Below are 18,074 nucleotides of genomic sequence, written 5' to 3'. Positions count from 1 at the left end.
ACCTCTATCTATTCATTCGAAACATTAAAATAAGTTTACCATTTTCTTTTGCTTCAATAATCATATTTTGTTTAACTGTTCTTTTCTCGCGAGGAAAGAATAAATCGAAATAGACTGTAAGATATCTTTTGGTTTAATACTTCTTAATATTTATATACAGAAGACCATACATTGATTTATATACATACATAATTTATATGTATAAATAGTTAAAATTTATTTTAAAAATTCTTTTAGATAATTCTATTTAAACACATACAGAGATTTATGTACAAGTACGTAAGAGACATTTCATATGTGTATATTTGCAGGGTACTTTAAGAAATTACCTCATTGTCAAAATCACTTTGTTAAAATGTTACGGTACATATATTATCCTTCCTTGCAGATTAAATCTTACGAATTCATGACATTTCAGTTTCCAATTCTTTCAAGTATGGTAATAAATCGCCAAGCGCGTCTATGTAATAATCTGGCACGAGATCCCGCTCTTCCTGTTGCTCGGACTTCTTCCACTTTTCGACGTCTGACAAAGCGCTCACTCCCGTCAGAACTAAGAGAGTCATGAAGCCGCAATGAGTGCCGAAGAGTATGTCGGTGTTGCACCGGTCTCCGATCATTAAGGTACGCCGCGGATCGATGTTAGATCGTGTCATCAGCATCTTGGCCATATACTCTTCCGGTTTACCCATGATCACTGCTTTCCTCTCCGAGCAACTCTCTATGCATCTGACCAGGCTTCCCGTACCTGCGTCAAAAAGGAGGTTGCAGATTTTCAATTAATGTGTCGCGTGAATGCAGTTACATAAGTCATAAATTGTCTCGTAATGCCTACCGGGTATTACGACGTCACCCGAAACTGGAAATCTCTCATCCGTGTTGGTACCGATAAAGTGTACGTTGGCGTTGTTCAGATACGTGGCTGCCTTTACCATTTTAGGGTAACTGAAATACTCATCAAAACCGACTATGACGGCGGCTACCTCGGGATCTTTCTCAAAAATGGAATATGGGACATTCTGGTTAATTGGGTCTGGCCCTATTCCATAATATGAAATCCCAGCCTGCTCCAGTTCCTTCGCGATCGCTGCATTAAAAAATCAACGAATTGGAGTAAAACAATTGTCCGAATGTACGTTTTATAAACACCATTGATTCGCGAACAGACCCAGAACAAGACGCGATGTTAAAGTAAAAATAAATCGTAATTGACCACCTAAATGATTTTTAATAATTATTTTGGAATTAGCTTGATATGACTTTTTGCTCCGCTTGAGGAGCCTCACCTTCGGAACCAATGACGTAAACCTTCTTGTGAAAGCCCAAACTCTGTAGATAGCATGCCGACAGATGAGCAGTGCACAGAATGTCATCCTTAGTCGCCTCGAACTTCAGGGTCCGACACTTATTTACCAGGTCGTCGCGGGTCTTCGTGCTGTTGTTCGTCACGTAAAAGATCCGCTTGCCGAGCCTGCGGAACAGGTTGATGACATCCGCCGCATGCGGCAGGGGCGTCATGTGCATCCATAGCACGCCTGAAAGGGATATCCTGAAGGAACAATCGGCGTACCGGCGGTGTTCACACGCAGCTCGCACTCACCGTCGCAGTCCGTCAGCACGGTGTCGAACGAATTCAGGAATCGCCGGACGTTCTGGCGGGTGAGCGCCTTGATGTTTATCGCGGACATTAGCACCTTAAAAAAAGCAACGGCATGTGTCACGGATGTATGACGGTACGGAAATGGATATACCCGTGTTATCGTCATGGAAAATTCACTACGTATTATCAAGTGATAACGTTCCAGTATTTACCAGTTATGGTCAGACAGACACGGTCCCAACGATCAGTTCAATACGGATCAGCTGACATTCCACTGACATCTATTACCTTGAAAAAAAACGGAGCTCTGTCATCGATATATACGCGATGGGCTGCCTCGCAATCTGCGATCTCTCGATTTCAGACTCTCTTTTGTGCGTGGAATGACTAAGCCCGGATCTACAATAGGTGTAGTAAGCCTTATGTCATAAGAAATTGACCAATTATAATTGAATGTGAGAAGAATAAACGAATATAATTGATTAATTCCTTAGGGCTTAAGGCTTACTACACCTATTGTAGATCTGGCCTAATCATGATTCTTGTCATTCGATGCGTTCCGAGACGCATCGAGATAAAAACGATTGATTTTCCCGTCTATTTCCGCTGGAAAAAGCACTTCAATAAAAAAAAACCGAAAGGACACAAAAAACAATATATATAATAACAAATAATATATATAATAACAAATAATACTTAAATTTTTTTTAATTAAATTTTATTTATTTGATTGCTATAAAAAATATATATGCATTATAAAATCTAACTTAATTTTATATTAATAAATAATAATAATAATTAGTAGATAAAAAAAAAATACAGGATTATCTTTATGTATTATATATTGTATATAATATATATACATAATATAATCTTTTAAAAATATTTAAAAAGAATAATTGTAAAAATTCTAATTTTAAATAAATGCATTTGTATTTAAAAAATAATTTCGCTTTTTAAAATTTATTTTTATCAATTATCATATTCTATATTTTGTATTTATTATATAATTAAAATTGTATAATTACAAGTTTACGTTAAAATCGAAGGTGACGTTTGATAATCTGTGCTCTCTTTCTTTTCTTCTCACAAAAAAAAAAGTGAGAGACGTGTGGCGTGTACGTTTAAATTTGAAAACACTGAGGAGCTTAATGTTTATTGGTTAGTGACGTCAAATATTTAAAAAGGAGATTACAGGTACGTTTAAAGTTCACGAATTAATGTTTATGTTACCGCATTATTACACTGATTTTAGCTTTTCTTATTCTTATAGCTTTTATATAAATAAAATTTTTATTTGTAAACTTATGTTACAAGTAAAGGACCTAACCTCAAAGGGATCTAACGGTTTCTGATGGCCAACTATCATGAGGTATGTGTACATGTCTATAATTGTTAAAATGTTTCTGTGACTAGTATGTATAATTGAATTTTATTTCAAGATCATCTCAACTAATGTCTTAATATGCTAATACAGCTTTATTTAGTTGATGACATCTTAAGACGATACTTAAGTTGATCTTAAATATAAGTTTTGATTGTGAATACCCGTGTCAGTTTAAATGTTATTCGGCTTTTGATATAAACGTAAATTTGCAAATTGTATTTCAAATTTTTGCCGTACAGACCACATTTGGAGATTTTGAAGTAGATGAGCGGTTTAAAAAATTACAACGCTCATTGAAACTAGCTGTACTGAAGCAAGAACAGAGTAAGAGCACACATAACATGAAAGTGTCATCCATGACAGCATATCCATCCTGGCCTAGCATATCCAGCATTAACGTAGACACTATGGACAGTTGCACAGCTCCATCACTGCAAACTTCTCTAATCAAGAGCGAGGTCATAGCCTCCAGCAACAATCTGAGAAACATGGTCTTAAAGAAGAAGAGTCATAACACCAACCAAAAAGCAATGGTCACGTCCAGCGTCAAGCAGTATCACATTCAGCAGGATAGACCTAATAATGATCAGCATATCATGCCACCTCCAGTGAAAAGTAAGGTTTATCGTGTCTCCAAGGATTTACAGGACAGAATCTATATGTCGTCAAATTGCAATGAAACTGAGAAAACACCGTCACTTAACAATTCTAAGCAGTCTTTCAAAACAGATACATTTTCCTTGAAGACCGCTCCTAGTTGGATATCCATTAATACAAATTCTGACAAGATTCACTTGAATAATCTTGTTGCATCACCAACTCCTACTAATATTCATAAGATTGACCAAGTGTTTTCAAAATGGAAAGTTAAATTGAATGACCAGTACGAGTTAATAATTAAAGGGACATTAACATGGTGAGTGCAAAGTAAGACGTGTTTATCGGTATTTTTAAAAATACTAATATTTTTTTTTTGCAAACAGTGGAAGGCTTGCACGCAGCAAACCGATTATAAGAAGATATTCTGCGACATGCATCGAATCCAAATACAAGCATAAATATATTCTACAAGGAAACATTACCGATGAAAGAAATGGTATAACGACATTGTACATTTGTACAATATTTGTTTTATTGATATTTCATAGTTTACACATTAATAACTATATATATAATAAGTATATATGTATTTTATATAGCGTTGCCAGATTATATTCGCGGAAAATTTTATAATGGCTTTCCTGACGATTGGGAGAACGTTTACCAAATCTGGAGGACATATGTTAGCCAAGGATGTCCAGTGACGTTTCGTTGGCCCACCCGTATTACCGACAGTGACGACGATTTAAAGACCGAATTTACAGATTTGACGTATACATGCGTAAGGAATAAGAAAATTACTTCTGCAACGGGATCTTGTAACTTAAACGAGTATCCGAAGACTAAAAATCTGACATACAAATCAGATTTTGAAAAGAAGGAAACATCTCATAATTACTTTACTCATGATTCACAAAATTATGATAAAAATACTTCATTTATAAAGTCTTTTATCTCTAATTCCAAAAAGGATATAATTCCTGTCGTGCAAACAAAGCATGTAAAGCAACCGTGTGGTAATGAAAACAAGCAACAAAATGTCAAAGCAGATGTAAATTCACCATGCAGTTCCAAGAAAGTGAAAAATAATTTAAAGGACATTCTCCAGGAGGACAAACTAAACATCATTATCAATAATTTAGCAGACAAAAATTGTTCTCCGAAATATATTGAAAAGATTATTGAGATGTTTGATTGTTTGGACTATGTAGTGTCTTACAGAACAGAATCGGAATGCAATAATGACTCGATGATCTCCATGAATCACGAAACATCAAAGTCGGAAACGGTACCAGTACAACAGAATATAATGTGCGATGCGAGTCGCGCAAACATTAATAAACTTGAAAATAATCTAACAGAACCGAAAAGCGAGATACAGAGGAATAATGTTGACGTGTACGGACACTCCGCCGATCTGGGATACGGAAGCTTAAGAAATGATTCTCATGCTAATCAGCTATCGAATCAGGTAAATGTTAACAAACCAATGGAAAACGACAAGAATTCAGATTTATCGGAGAGCGAGACTTACGCGGGCGTACCCAAAATATCGATCGAACGAGTTTTAAAAACGATAGATCTGTCCAGAAGGATACACAGACGTAAGGTGAAAAAAAAACCAGAATCTCAGAAGTGTACAATGAATCTGTCACACAGTGCAGAGGAAATTAAGTCCAAATCGGTTCATGTGGCGAATCCAATCGCTAAGAATTTACCTTCCATTGAGTCTTGCGTTAGTATTACGGAAGATGAAGAGGAAATAACGAACGACACAAGGGAGTGTCGCCAGATAATGGAAATTGCTCGAAGACCACAAGAAATGATTTTTTCCAATCACCGAGAAACACACAGAAGTAATTTTGATCTGTACAAGGGAGACAAGTCTGTGACGCAAAATAAACAACCGTTCGATACTTTCGATAATTCGACAGTCAATTTGAATGTTTTTATAAAGGAACAGAAAACTCCTCATAAAGTTCAAGAAGACACGCGTTTGCCATTCGTTGCGGACGTTGACTACACCGCTACTTCTGATATTGACGTTGTAACTGTGAGCACGAATACTGAAACGACAAACGGGAGTGCGATAACATCACATGCTAAGATGGACAAAGAAATTGTGATAAACAACGAAACTAATAGTAACTTGCCTGAAAATCCTTTGTTGACATTACGTAGAGAATTTACCGAGCAAATAAAAAGCGAGACTGCAGTAAAGAAATCTAAACCTACCATAATCAGTTCGATGCCAGTAAATTTGAACTTGAAAATAAGTAGAGCAGGCTCGAACACTGCACAACCGCAAATAATTGTGAGAAAGGAGGAAAAGCAGGATGCAAGTATTCGGCCGTTGGAGGAAACTGACAGGAAGACGTTAGTATCGAAGACGTCAATTGCTACAAAATCCACTAATAATAATTCTCATTCAAAGATAACAGTTGATAATAAAAGAGAAATTTGTCCGATAACAAATAGCAAAAATGAATTGAAGACATCAACTGCTACAAAACCTACAATTAATGATTCTCATTCGAAAACAACAGTTAACGATAAAAGAGATATTTGTCTGATAACAAATAACAAAAGTGAATCAGATAATATAAAGTCTACTAATCCGAAGATGAATCTCATAATTGAGCAACCTAATAACAGTAAGCTTGGAACTGAAGAAAATCCCAAAATGTTGACCGCGTGGATGCCAAAAATAGTACATTATGCAAAATCAAAATCTGAATTAGGTTTAATTTTTCAAGGAAAATTGCTCAAGTAAGCTTCTTTTAAATAATATGATTAATAAGGCTCATGTGTAATTCTATAATATTATAATTAATAGTGATTTATTTTCTTCTATTTATAGCGATGCTGATCACGTTGTCAATAGGAAATTTAGTACAAACGTTGTGCTGAAGCGATTATCACCGACACTCATTGAAACGGTGAATCATGAATTCTATAAGCTTCTTGGACCCTTAAACGACAATAAGCATAGTAAAGTATTCGAAATCCGGCATGAATTATATATTATATGATAAACATTTCAAGTAATAATATTGCTTCGTATTTAGATATTCCCAAAGAACTTGTGAAACAATGTCGTTACGGATGTCCTGCGAAGATCGAGCAATTTTGTTTGTCTTGGAAAACACAATACGGTAAGTTTTATAAAATACTTTTAATTAATTTAAATTTTATAATATAATATTACTTTTTTAATAAATTTATTTAATTTTACTTTTATATCATAAAAGTAATATTTAAATTAAAAAAGTTAAAATTATGTACTATGTGTATTATAATCACTTCATAATGTTCAAGAAATTAAAGAAAAACCTCATGATGCAACAATGAATGCTCCTGTTAGTTCGAGGGGTCGTCGTATTATACCTCCATTATGTTATTGGACAGGTAAATAGATTAATAATAAATTTTTATTTTTTATCTATTTGTTAATTAATAATTCATTACTTAATAAAAATTAATTTTTATTATTATGTAAAAAGTTACATTAATTTTTTTACAAAAGTAAAATAAAGCTATTTTTTGATATTACTTATACAGGTGAACGTATAACTCTAAAAGATAACAATCTTGTCTATAGTCCGGGCAATTCACAGGAATCGTCATTACTTTCGTTAACTGATAACTCAAAAGAAATTCAAAAAAATGTGGTAAAAATTATTATATAATTACAGATATATTTATTTTTTTCAAGTATTTGCTTTATTTTTTATAATTATATTTTTTTAATATAGGATACTGAAGAAAAAAAGAAACAGAAAGTGAATTCTAAAAGTCCAAAGAAACAAAGTGTAAATAAGCAAACTTCATTGCCTGAGTCAAATAAAACTTCTAATACAAATAAAAATCAAGTAAGCTTAGGAAATTCACATTTTTACTAAATATATATTAATGAACAAACAATTATAGATTTTATATATGTATGTATGTATATTTTTTTATTTAGACGATTATTATTAAAAAGTCTCGAGATTACAAAACATCACCTAAAGACAAAGATTTTACAAAAAACGAAAAAAAATTTGATAACGCGAAATCTCGAAAATCCACCAGTAATAAACGACGATTAGTAAAAAAGTTAACATTCTCAACTACTGAATCCAGCGAAGAGGAGGAAAAAGCATCTCCGCGAAAGGTAACTGAAATGCATTAGAATAGAAATAAAATAAATTTTCTCATACATATATTTTCGAACAAAAAAAATATATATAAAATATATATTCTTTTTTTGTGCAGCGTGTGCGCAATGCTCACACAAATAAAAATGCAGATGCAGAAACACGATATACTATGACGTTAAGGAAACGACAAAAGATAGAAATACCTTCGAACAGAATTTTACGTGGAGACACAACCAAATCTAGGTAATTTCTGTATCTTTAGTTAATTTTTTTTTTACTTAAATAAGTTGTACGATTTATAATGTGAGCTTTTTATTTATTTAGGCCACATACAATCTGTTCACCAAATATTTACCAAACATGTTACTCACCAACAAAAAAATCTAAAAACCAACAGATAACATATACTTATTATAAAGATATTGTTCAAGAGGACTTCCTATCAGAAGATGAAGTATCGTGTATATAATTTCATTTAAACATTAAATAACAATTTTGTTTATTGATAAGAATGCAAAGTTGTATTCTAAAAAAATATCTATACATTTCTACGTGTCTGTTATAAAAATTGTCTTGTAAATACTAAGTGTGTTATTTTATTTTGGTAAATTATATTGAGAAGAAATTGTAACATTCTCTTTTCTCAATGATTTTTTTGTATGCACAATTTTTGTTTGTTTACAACAATAATTACGAAAGTACCATTACTATTTAATTTTAATAAAATATGAAAAGTGTAATATTGGAACAAAAATTTCTTTGACTGGAATAAATATTTTTTTTTATGAAGGAGAAACAAAACTAAGGGATTATAGAAATATAACGCTTTAAATATATTACTTTCATATTTAATATCCTTTAACAACTGTATAAATTGTATATACGAAATATCACTTATTCAAGTCAAGTCGTGCAAAAAACATAATTCAGTGGTGCATAAAAAATCGTAGTCTATACAAATATAAAAGATAATTTTTGTTTTTTTTTTATACAAGAAAATTTAAATACGGTAAAATATTAATAAAATATAAGCTATTTAACGAATTTAAGTAAACGCGACAATACGTTTGAACAATGTAAATATTCTACAGATATTTCCATATAGACTATTTGAGTACATATAATGCATAGATTTCTATAGAATACCTAGATTGCTAACGTATTAAAATGAAATTAATCTGAGACAAGTTTTTTGATCATTTCGTGAATTTTCACATGCATTGTTCTATTAAATATTATTAATAATTTAATCATTTTAAATTCATTAAAAATGGTTGTACCATTTGTCTTAAAATTATTTGATTTACTTTAATTTTTCAAAGATCGCAGTCTAGGTATTTATGCATAGAAGTCTGTAAACAAGTCTGTGTAGCACTCGCATCTAAAAGAGCTGCTGATACAATTAATTAAATCAATTCCCTATATTGCAAGATTATAACAGCACCAATGAAAAATGTAAAATATAATAAACAATACTTCAGTTATAATAATGCTACCCAGTATCAGTAACATATCCACACAAAAATATTCTAATTGCAAGTACAAAATATTCTAAATGTCTTTACTTTAGTCTTTCATTTAATGTCTGTTATAATTCATAAATGAAAACCTTTCAAAAATTATATATAATTTTAGTAAATTACTTGTTATTGATCGCCATCAGTGTACGGGAAGATGAATCAAGAAGATTATAGAGTGTGTTCGTGAGGCCTCGTAAAATTTCCATAGATTTTATTATGTACATAGGAAGAAATTGCAAAGTTACAAAATAAATAAATTACAGTACAACACACCGTAGTTTTACAATAGCACAATCGATGTTTCCTTTTTTCAATCGCAAACGAAACCTCGCGTGCAAAAAAATGTAAGAATTCACTACGCGTGTTGCGTGTCTGCAACGATCAATGATCGATTTGACGCGAGCGATCGACGGTATCACGAGCAGATTTTGTCCGTCGTCGATGGCATACATACACTATTCATAGCATGATATGACATAACTAATAAATATAGTTAGCTATGCACAATCCCGTTAGCTCTCATCGTATAGAGGAGTACCATCTCCGCTGAGAGACATACTCCGTGGACTAGAATTTGTATGTGGAGTGCCCCGCGGAGATTTATACGATGGAGTACGCGTAGAGGAGGGTCTGCTCCTTCCGGAGGGCGTCGTTCTTCCGGCTGGCTCGTCATAGTTACGCGGAGTTTTTCTAGACTCGTCGTATCTAGGCGTTGATCCACTGAAAGTATATTTAACCATTGATTGACACTTTAAGAGCATTAACAATCTCAAACCAACTGTCTACAATTTTTAATTGGAAAACATGATTGTTTAACACATATTTATTGTTACACTTACGAGACTCGAGGACCAGTTTTTAAACGTGCCCACGCTTCGGCAGCCTTTTTCCAATCCGTCGGATCACCAGAAGGAGTGGACAGGGGTGGTGTAGGTCTGTGCGATTGAACAGATCGGTGATGGCCGGGTGTCATTGAAGGCGGCGGTGGATGCACGAAGGGCCCTTGATGATGGCTGGGAGTTTGTTGGCCGTATCTGGGAGTGGGCTGGCCGTGATGCGGTGTGTGATGAGGTGTCTGGTATGGAGTCATAAAAGGAGTTTGACCAGATGGCGTATACGGTGTATTGGGATACGTGTGCACTCCGCCATAACCGGTAGCGCTAGCCGCTCCCGGCGTGTGTGGCGGATAGTGATGTGGCGTTTGATTCGCCACTTGCGACAATGAATGTAGCATATGATGTGGAAGATTTTGTGCAACTCGCTGTATTGCTTCTTGATTCATTCCTGAAACAATATCGATTAAAATAACATTTAAATACATACAATTTTGTGATTCCAATTACTCTCAAGAGTTTTAGTGACAAACAATGGTTGTCCTAGTGATGATATATATAGAAAAACTTACCGCTGACTGTTCCCGGCGTAGTGGTATAAGGTGTTCTAGACGTCATCGCACCGCGTGGTGTACTAGGAGTAGCTTGTCCAGGGACAGGATCCCTAAAGTGTTCTTTGAACCAGCGTAATAGGTCGCTCACCCTACCGAACATCTGTGCCCGAAATCTAAAGCCCTCGGATGTCACTGTGACATATTCGTGGCGGCAACGAGTGCGCGGCAAATATGAGAGTAGAAACTTTCCAGGATAAGTCTACGAGAGAAAAATAACAAATTTATTTTTAAATTAAAAATAAAAGATTTTCAGATTGAAGTTAAAGTTAACTATACCTTAGCTGCTGATATGATATAAGGAATTCCACCAGGATTTTCCTTCTTCTGTTCTTTCAGTATGTCTTCGGCTTTGTCTTTGATTCCTTCTACGGTAGGCTTGTAGTACTTGAAATCCAGTAATTCAGAAGCATAAGCGGCCATGGGATTTACATGTCGAGCGATAATCTCGTCCAAATCCTCGAACTCCTCGTTGCCGATCCACAGACTTTGCCCTAATGAAAAAGCGTTCTCTTTGCCTTCCTCGCGAACGTCGATGTGCTGCAGAATATCATCAGTGACTTTCCATGTGACTGTTAGGTGATCAGCGCCTTTGCTGCTTGGTCTCACTATCGCTTCGCCTTGCTTCATTGTTTGCATTAATTTCACAGTCTCGGCGAAACTGATATTGTGGAAGGACGGATGAACAATCACACGTTTTACGTAGATTTGCCGCTGTTTCGCCTTCTTCGCATCTTCTTCCACCTTTATGTCCCTTTGTTCGGCCTCGGTGTCATAAAATGGATCCCTTTGTGGCCTGAAAATATAATTACAATTAATGATAATTTATTTAGTATTGTATTAAGAAAATTAGCACTATATATTTTAAATTGAAAAATATAGTGTTTTTTATTTTTGCAAACTTATTCATGTAATTTTAAATATATAAGGCATTTATAGTGTGTGTGTGTGTGTGTGTGTGTGTGTTAATTGTTTAGTTATTCTGTATATATTTATATCTTACCTCCATTCGTGATTTTTGTCAGCAAGATCGCTGCTCTTGCTGGTACATTCGACGCTGAATCGATCTACCTCGATTTTAATAATCCGGCAATGAATAATCTGTCCCATTCCGACTCTCTCGCAGGGATTCGCAACATGCCGGTCCGATAGATTCTTGATGTGGATATAACCGGAGATGCCATTGTCCAGACGCAATCTTACGCCTGTGGCTTTTCCCGGACAAGACCCAGCGTCAAAGTGATTCCACACCTCCGACAGTTCGGGAAAATCGTTCTTCAAACAAAACGGACACTGCCACAGACCGGTCTCTTCGTTTCGCACAGGATTCGCCTGATCAAGTTGATCGCCCTGTGGCTTTCGATGACTGATGCCAACTACGGTAGCCAGCACTAGTTTGCCGACGTAGAAGGTTTCAGGTGTCTCTTTCGTCAGAATATCGAACAGTTTTTCAGCGCTCTGCGATTGATATGGCACTCGAAGATCCTTGTACCGACTGTTCAATTCGGCTCTAATGTCGTAGAGAGTGACGCATTTGTTACCGAAGCCTTGCCGCTCGAGTTCTTCTGCGAAAGCATCGAGATCTAGATCCTTAAGGCGCTCCGGCGACTCGAGTATCTCCTCCAAAGCGCCGGCAGGATTGGCATCCTCGTCGTCGTACTCTAGAGCGTCAACTGCCATCTTCCTGGCCCACTCATAAGTCTCCGGATGTACGCGGGAACCGTCGAGCACCTCCACGTATGCCTCGGTACTATCGCCCAAACTATTGGTGTCGATTTTTATAAAGCCAGCGCAATTAATAAATACCTTTGGCCCCATGTGGCATGCGGTAACTAATTGTGTCCTGTTCTCCAACCGCTGATTAGTTTGCTTCAGCATCTTAATCAATGCCTGGCCCTTTCGCGGGCCGAGACCGCAAACAAATTGAACAAGGTTGCCACAGTATGCCTGTTGTACCGCCTTATTCACATCTACGCCAACCTCGTTCACGCGATTGACGAACTCCAGATACAGATTTTCCAACAGCTCTTCCTTAGGCAACTGATCCTGCAAATTGTGATACTTGAGGCAGAGAATCTCCTCATCAGCCGTGCACAACTGTGAGAACTCCACCAGTGGATCCTGCATCCTTCTTGCCAATGAGATAGCCTGACGTAATAATTCTGGATAATCCCGGAATTCCGAGATACCCTTGTTACTATTGGAATAGATTTTGGCAAGTTCGTTTTCGCATATTTCCACTTGGATATTGGGAAACTGCTCCTCTTCCGACAGATGAGTGATACACTCCTTGATGTCGGCGGCAATCATCATCGCCTCCCGAGACTCGCCGGCCACCACGACCACATGCGGCTTCTTTGTAGCTATGAAGTTTCTCAGAGCCAATAGATCGGCCTCCTTCATCGTCTTCTCGTCTTCGCGGTAGCTGTTCTTACGCTTCATCAGATGCGGCAAGCGCAGATAATCGGTACACTCGCCATCGGCCGCGACTAGACAAGTGAAAGCCGCCTGCGAATAGTCGGGTACGTAGGCCAGGCCCATGACGCGCAGACCTTTGCTGGTGTCCCATTCTTCATCCTCCTCCTCGGGAAACTCGCAGCTGTATGGTGCGACCTTGATCCAGTTGTACATCTTGCGGCAGCAGGCGCGCATTACGCATTCTTTCGCTTCGGCGATAAGATTTGTGCGCAGCTCCTTCTTCAGATGCGGTATCACCATGCGGTTGAGCGCGATCTCGACGCTACCTACGCGCAGGGCGTTCCAATCTTGCACGAGTTTACTGAACTCGTCCCGACAATAGAGCTGCTTCATTTCATCGACGTAGTTGCTACTGGTGTTACCCTCAATGGAGTCACTAAGGGTGATTGTGATGAGTTTGTCCTCCTCGGCGATCATCAGATTCAAGAACTGAACGCCTACAAGATCGCGCACTGGCTTGTCCTTCAAGTATTTCATTGTGTAGATCGGATGGTTTTCGTCGATCTCCTTGATGCCTTTCTTTGTCGGTTTTATAGATATCTTAGCGCGTTCCATGTACATCTCGCGCACGCACTTGCGCACGAGTGGCTCGCGCGCCAACTGAATCGCCACCATCAGCTGAGCGGCTTTCAGCACTTCTTCAGTGGTCTTAAATCGTGAACTACAGTATTCGGCAGCAATTGTCGTCGGCTCGGTCGGCTCTTGATCCACCTCGTGACGCTGATAATTATCGCGAAGATTCTCGGCATAGTGTTCTGGTGTTAGACCAAACTTCTTCGCCAGACCGTCCAGACCAGCCTTCCGACAGATCGAGTATGGACCGCTTCTAACAGCTTGCTTCAGCGTCTCATCGATTTCTTCCTCCTCCGGCATCTCTTCCTCCTCTGGCGGATCCTCTCCGTTTTCTTCCGCTTCGGCAATTTGCTGTTTACGTCGTTGGATCCTTTCTTCGCGTCGTGCCTGCCTCTCCTTCTGTCGCGCGGCTTCCTGCATTGCTGGGATCTCGTGACTGTAATACAGCATGAAGTGATTGTAGACGTCGTTAAGTTCTTCACTTGTCTGCACGTTCTTCAGTCGCTCAATGTCGTCGTCCTTAATCACCCGCACATTATCCGGCAACGGCGCGTCTGGATTTTTCATGATGTCCTCCAGTTGATAGTTACGCATCTTCTCGAACAGCTTGAGCAGGTTCTCTTTCCGCTGGCGCAGTTGACACCATTTCGCATCAAACTTGTAAACCTTCCATAGATCATTAATGTTTAGCTCGGGCAGTACGTACTCCTTCCTATAGAAAGATATAAAAGGGACTTCAAAGTGTTGATTACGCATGAAGTCTAAGGCTTTCTTGATCTTGCCGATGGTCTGTGGTCCTTTTCGTGCTCGTTCCTTAGCCTCAGCATTCAAGTGGGCATCCTGAATAGATATTGTAGGTTTGCAAAATGCCTGTTTGTAGATCCATTCTGCTTCGAGGTCCAGTTCATCAGAACCTTCTGGAACTGGGGTGACCGGCACGGACCGAAGTTGCATTCTTTCTGGTATATCCGTATTACGTATCTGCAATTTAAAACCAGATTTCGTAAACAATAATATAGTCACAGGTATTAATAAATATAATATTTGTCGTATTTTAACATTTTTATGTAGTATTAAATTTTTTCTGTATTGAATTAAAAAATATATCATTTAATATTTTGATTATTAATTTTTATGCTATGTATCTCAATGTAAAGATAATTTTTTTATATTTTAATGCTTTTCTATATTGTAATCGTTTTTCAAAGGATATAAGTACATAACACAGAAAAACTAAATGTGTTTACAAATTTAACATGTAATATTTATTTATTCACAAAAGAATGTAATATTTATTCATTCATATAATTTGTTGAGAATTATTATATATTATATCGTACCTCGTTATCCATATCGGTGAAGTGACCGCGTTTCAATTCACTGGGCTCGTAAATCTCAAAGATACTCTTTCTTGTAGTCTTTTTCTTCAGCTGCTTCTTTGGTCGTCGTGGTCGTTCAGTATCAACATCTTCGTCCATGTATTCATCTTCCTCTTCTTCCTCCTCCTCTTCCTCATAATCTTCCTCACCATATTTGCCAAACTCGTCATAATCGAAATCAACACCAAAAATGTCCTGTGCTTCTTGCAGCGCCCTAGATTTAAAAAAAAAAGATACATTTTACTTAAATTTCAATTTTATTCAAATAATAACTGTAAATTCAACTTATGCAAATTATATATACGTATATTAATGTAAAGAAATTAAGGGGTGTTAAAAATATTAAATTTCACAACGTACGCATCGGAAAATATTGGCTTCTTCTTCTTTCTTTTCTCCGCGATAGGTCTACCATCATCGTCAACAATAAAATCATCCGCATCAGTGTATTCTCCTTCGTCACTACCTTCCTCAAATGTTTCCGGCTCCGGCCTATGACTTCGTTCACTCCGTCTTTCGTCCTCCTAAAGATAAAACAAATAATTAAAAATACTAAACTAAAAATATTACTTTTACACAAATTGTAGCATGCAAACGTTACACATACCGTAATAATATCCCTTTCCTAACACAGTATGCATGTGTGTTCAACAAATGCAAAATATGACATGTATACATGTATAAATATGTGTTTGTAACTTTAAATGCATTTATGTACACAAAATAAGAATCAACAAGAAGAAATAAAGTGCAAATTGCATGATTGAATATTTCAATCAATATGTTAATATAAATTCTTTAATCTTTTGATAGAAATAATGTGTTAAATTTATTGCAACTTAAAATGCATTTATTGTACACCAAATAAGAATTCAACAAGGAGATACAAAGTGCAGATTACATAACTGCATATCACAATCAATGTGATAACGTATCTTTTTTTTAATATTTTGTCAAAATTAACACTATAAATCTGATACATTTGTGTAATACTCACATCTCCGGAACCTTCAAACAATTCGTTGGCAATGGCATCCCTCTCTTCGTCCGCTTCTTTTTCTTGTTCCTCCTCTGACTCCTCATCTTGAATTCTTCGAAGACGTTTAAAACGTTTCTACAAAATCCAAAGTATTTATATATTTATTAATACAAAGTAAAATATTTCATATCCTTTATAAATATTTTTCTTATATTTTAATTTTAAGATAACTCGATAACATAGAAACATACTCTATCAAGCTTAACACCTAAATTTTCTTCAATCAAATCATAATCTTCATCTTCCAAGCGATCGTCAAAATCCTCATCATCACTCTTCTTACGTTTCTTGTGATGATCAGAACCGTCACTGTCTTCACCCTCGCTCTCCTCTATAGGATTGTCATCTATCAAATCTTTCAGTTCCTCACGCAATTGATCCTCATCGTCTGTGAAACATACCTCTATATCAATACTGTACACCATACACATATATATAGACTAATAAATATATTAATTACAATTTGGAAAATTAAATGAGACATATTATAAGCAAAATATATAATCAACTAGATATTCATGTACATTAAATCTAAAATATAATTTCTCCACTAGTGCACTTGATGCATCCAATATATACCTGGGCTACATTAATCAGGACTATGTTGCCCAAGCCTGCATTGCCCAGAGAAGTTTTCTGAGCAACATGCAGTCAAGTGTGATTGGTTCTTATATTTTGATCTAATCACAGTTGCCACATTACCATTTAGTGAATATACTTGGAACATGTATCCATTATCATACAGACATAATGACATATTAAAGAAGTAGAAAACAGAAAAAATAGGAAAAAAAATAAAAATTAGAGAGAAATTGCAAATTAAACACATTATTCTTCTATTATTAATTTTAAAGTCTATTACACAATTTAAAATTAAATTTTTTTTGTGAAAGAAATTATAAATTAATCTTGTTATTAATAAATAAAAACATAATTCTAAATCAGGCATCAAAAGTTTTTTTACAAAGTGATAAGTTGAGTAGAAAAGACAAATAAAAGGTTTGTTCTTTGTAGCTGTACTGTTGTACTGATGCAATAAGTTAGAATGAGAAAAAATATATTTGTCTCATTCTAACTTATTGCACCAGTGCAGCGACGAAGAATAGGCCTAATTATTAAGGAGGAGAACAAGTAGATTAAGATGGCAAGGAAAAAAAGAGGGGGAAAGAAATACATGGAGTATTCTTGAAACTATTAAACTAAAAAGACCGATATATACAACAGGCGCCAAAATTTTAATGAAACAGTAAAACAGCTATATTACGAGATAATTCGGTAGCATACAGAAAAAGGTACCCGCTATACCGTCAACAGCGCAATCGGTGTTTGCCGACGCGCACAAAAAACCGCGAAAGATTTGCGCCATTGGGCATTCCTTACCTTCCTCCTCGTCGTCGCTCTCCTCCACCGCCTTGAGTTTCCTCAGCTTTTTCTTCTCGTTCTGGTCCAACTCCTCTTCACCCTGTAACACACATCAACCAGATCATCAGAACCAGTATGTCGTTGCTCGTGTGCTCCGTCGTGCAAGAGATTCCTCGTGGCGGCGAGAAACGGATGGAGAATGCACTCACCTCGCTCACGTCGGCCTCGGAGTCGAGATACTCCGCCATCTTTCAGAGTAATCGACGACCTGGCCTCGTCCGAGATGTTCTGTCGTTTATGTCGCGTCGCCTCCAAGTCCGCGCTTCAAAGGCTCGGCTACACGACGAAATTTCTTAACATCCACCTTGTTCCGTGTTCTTTCGCAGAATGGCACCCGAGAATACAGAATGAAACGATAGATGAACGACTTCTCATCACAAAAAAGGCGCCGCGCTTATGTCGGGCGTTCCGAGTTCCGAATGGCTCACGCTCCGCGGCCACATGGAAATCCACTCTTAATTTAGTGAGTAATGATGAGTAATAAAATGGG

The 18,074-nt window shown here is 36.6% G+C and overlaps 3 protein-coding genes and 1 long non-coding RNA gene across 11 annotated transcripts; 2 read left to right on the top strand and 2 right to left on the bottom strand.

Moving 5' to 3' along the window:
- Window positions 1-115: 115 nt before the first annotated feature.
- On the bottom strand, window positions 116-1,953 carry LOC105839227 (glycerol-3-phosphate phosphatase). 2 transcript variants are annotated; one of them, XM_012685395.3, is made up of 5 exons: window positions 1,813-1,953; window positions 1,601-1,694; window positions 1,287-1,535; window positions 836-1,087; window positions 116-748 (listed from the first exon to the last, which is right to left on the bottom strand). In XM_012685395.3, exons 2-5 carry the CDS (start codon window positions 1,686-1,688, stop codon window positions 405-407), a joined length of 933 nt encoding a protein of 310 aa, XP_012540849.1. In that variant the 5' UTR covers window positions 1,689-1,694; window positions 1,813-1,953; the 3' UTR covers window positions 116-404. The 2 variants fall into 2 exon arrangements, with proteins under 2 accessions (XP_012540849.1, XP_012540850.1); XM_012685396.3 differs by lacking the exon at window positions 1,813-1,953 and having other exon boundaries at window positions 1,287-1,549; window positions 1,601-1,688.
- LOC118644935 lies at window positions 1,592-2,333 on the top strand. Of its 3 annotated transcripts, none has more exons than XR_004962720.1 (3): window positions 1,592-1,733; window positions 1,806-2,008; window positions 2,123-2,333. It is a non-coding gene; the product is annotated as an uncharacterized LOC118644935 (long non-coding RNA). The 3 variants fall into 3 exon arrangements; XR_004962718.1 differs by having other exon boundaries at window positions 2,095-2,333; XR_004962719.1 differs by having other exon boundaries at window positions 1,806-2,013.
- Window positions 2,334-2,603: 270 nt separating this feature from the next.
- LOC105839226 lies at window positions 2,604-8,469 on the top strand. 4 transcript variants are annotated; one of them, XM_012685393.3, is made up of 13 exons: window positions 2,604-2,797; window positions 2,923-2,972; window positions 3,227-3,903; window positions 3,971-4,083; window positions 4,187-6,356; window positions 6,448-6,578; window positions 6,656-6,742; window positions 6,906-6,995; window positions 7,149-7,258; window positions 7,343-7,459; window positions 7,555-7,743; window positions 7,845-7,972; window positions 8,054-8,469. In XM_012685393.3, exons 2-13 carry the CDS (start codon window positions 2,955-2,957, stop codon window positions 8,196-8,198), a joined length of 3,975 nt encoding a protein of 1,324 aa, XP_012540847.1. In that variant the 5' UTR covers window positions 2,604-2,797; window positions 2,923-2,954; the 3' UTR covers window positions 8,199-8,469. The 4 variants fall into 4 exon arrangements, with proteins under 4 accessions (XP_012540847.1, XP_012540845.1, XP_036140762.1 ...); XM_012685391.3 differs by having other exon boundaries at window positions 2,918-2,972; XM_036284869.1 differs by having other exon boundaries at window positions 2,874-2,972.
- Window positions 8,470-8,707: 238 nt separating this feature from the next.
- On the bottom strand, window positions 8,708-17,913 carry LOC105839228 (transcription elongation factor SPT6). Of its 2 annotated transcripts, XM_012685397.3 has the most exons (12): window positions 17,734-17,913; window positions 17,543-17,624; window positions 16,354-16,550; window positions 16,121-16,237; window positions 15,731-15,748; window positions 15,484-15,647; window positions 15,085-15,337; window positions 11,697-14,725; window positions 10,973-11,489; window positions 10,655-10,895; window positions 10,089-10,533; window positions 8,708-9,969 (listed from the first exon to the last, which is right to left on the bottom strand). In XM_012685397.3, the coding sequence occupies exons 1-12, from the start codon at window positions 17,770-17,772 to the stop codon at window positions 9,762-9,764; spliced, it is 5,310 nt and encodes a 1,769-aa protein (XP_012540851.1). In that variant the 5' UTR covers window positions 17,773-17,913; the 3' UTR covers window positions 8,708-9,761. The 2 variants fall into 2 exon arrangements, with proteins under 2 accessions (XP_012540851.1, XP_012540852.1); XM_012685398.3 differs by lacking the exon at window positions 15,731-15,748.
- Window positions 17,914-18,074: the final 161 nt, after the last annotated feature.

The sequence above is a fragment of the Monomorium pharaonis genome, chromosome 3 (genome assembly GCF_013373865.1).
Source record: "Monomorium pharaonis isolate MP-MQ-018 chromosome 3, ASM1337386v2, whole genome shotgun sequence".
NCBI classification, from domain to species: domain Eukaryota; kingdom Metazoa; phylum Arthropoda; class Insecta; order Hymenoptera; family Formicidae; genus Monomorium; species Monomorium pharaonis.
The sequence above is the reverse complement of the archived record's forward strand: the minus strand, read 5'-3'. Positions and strand labels throughout refer to the sequence as shown.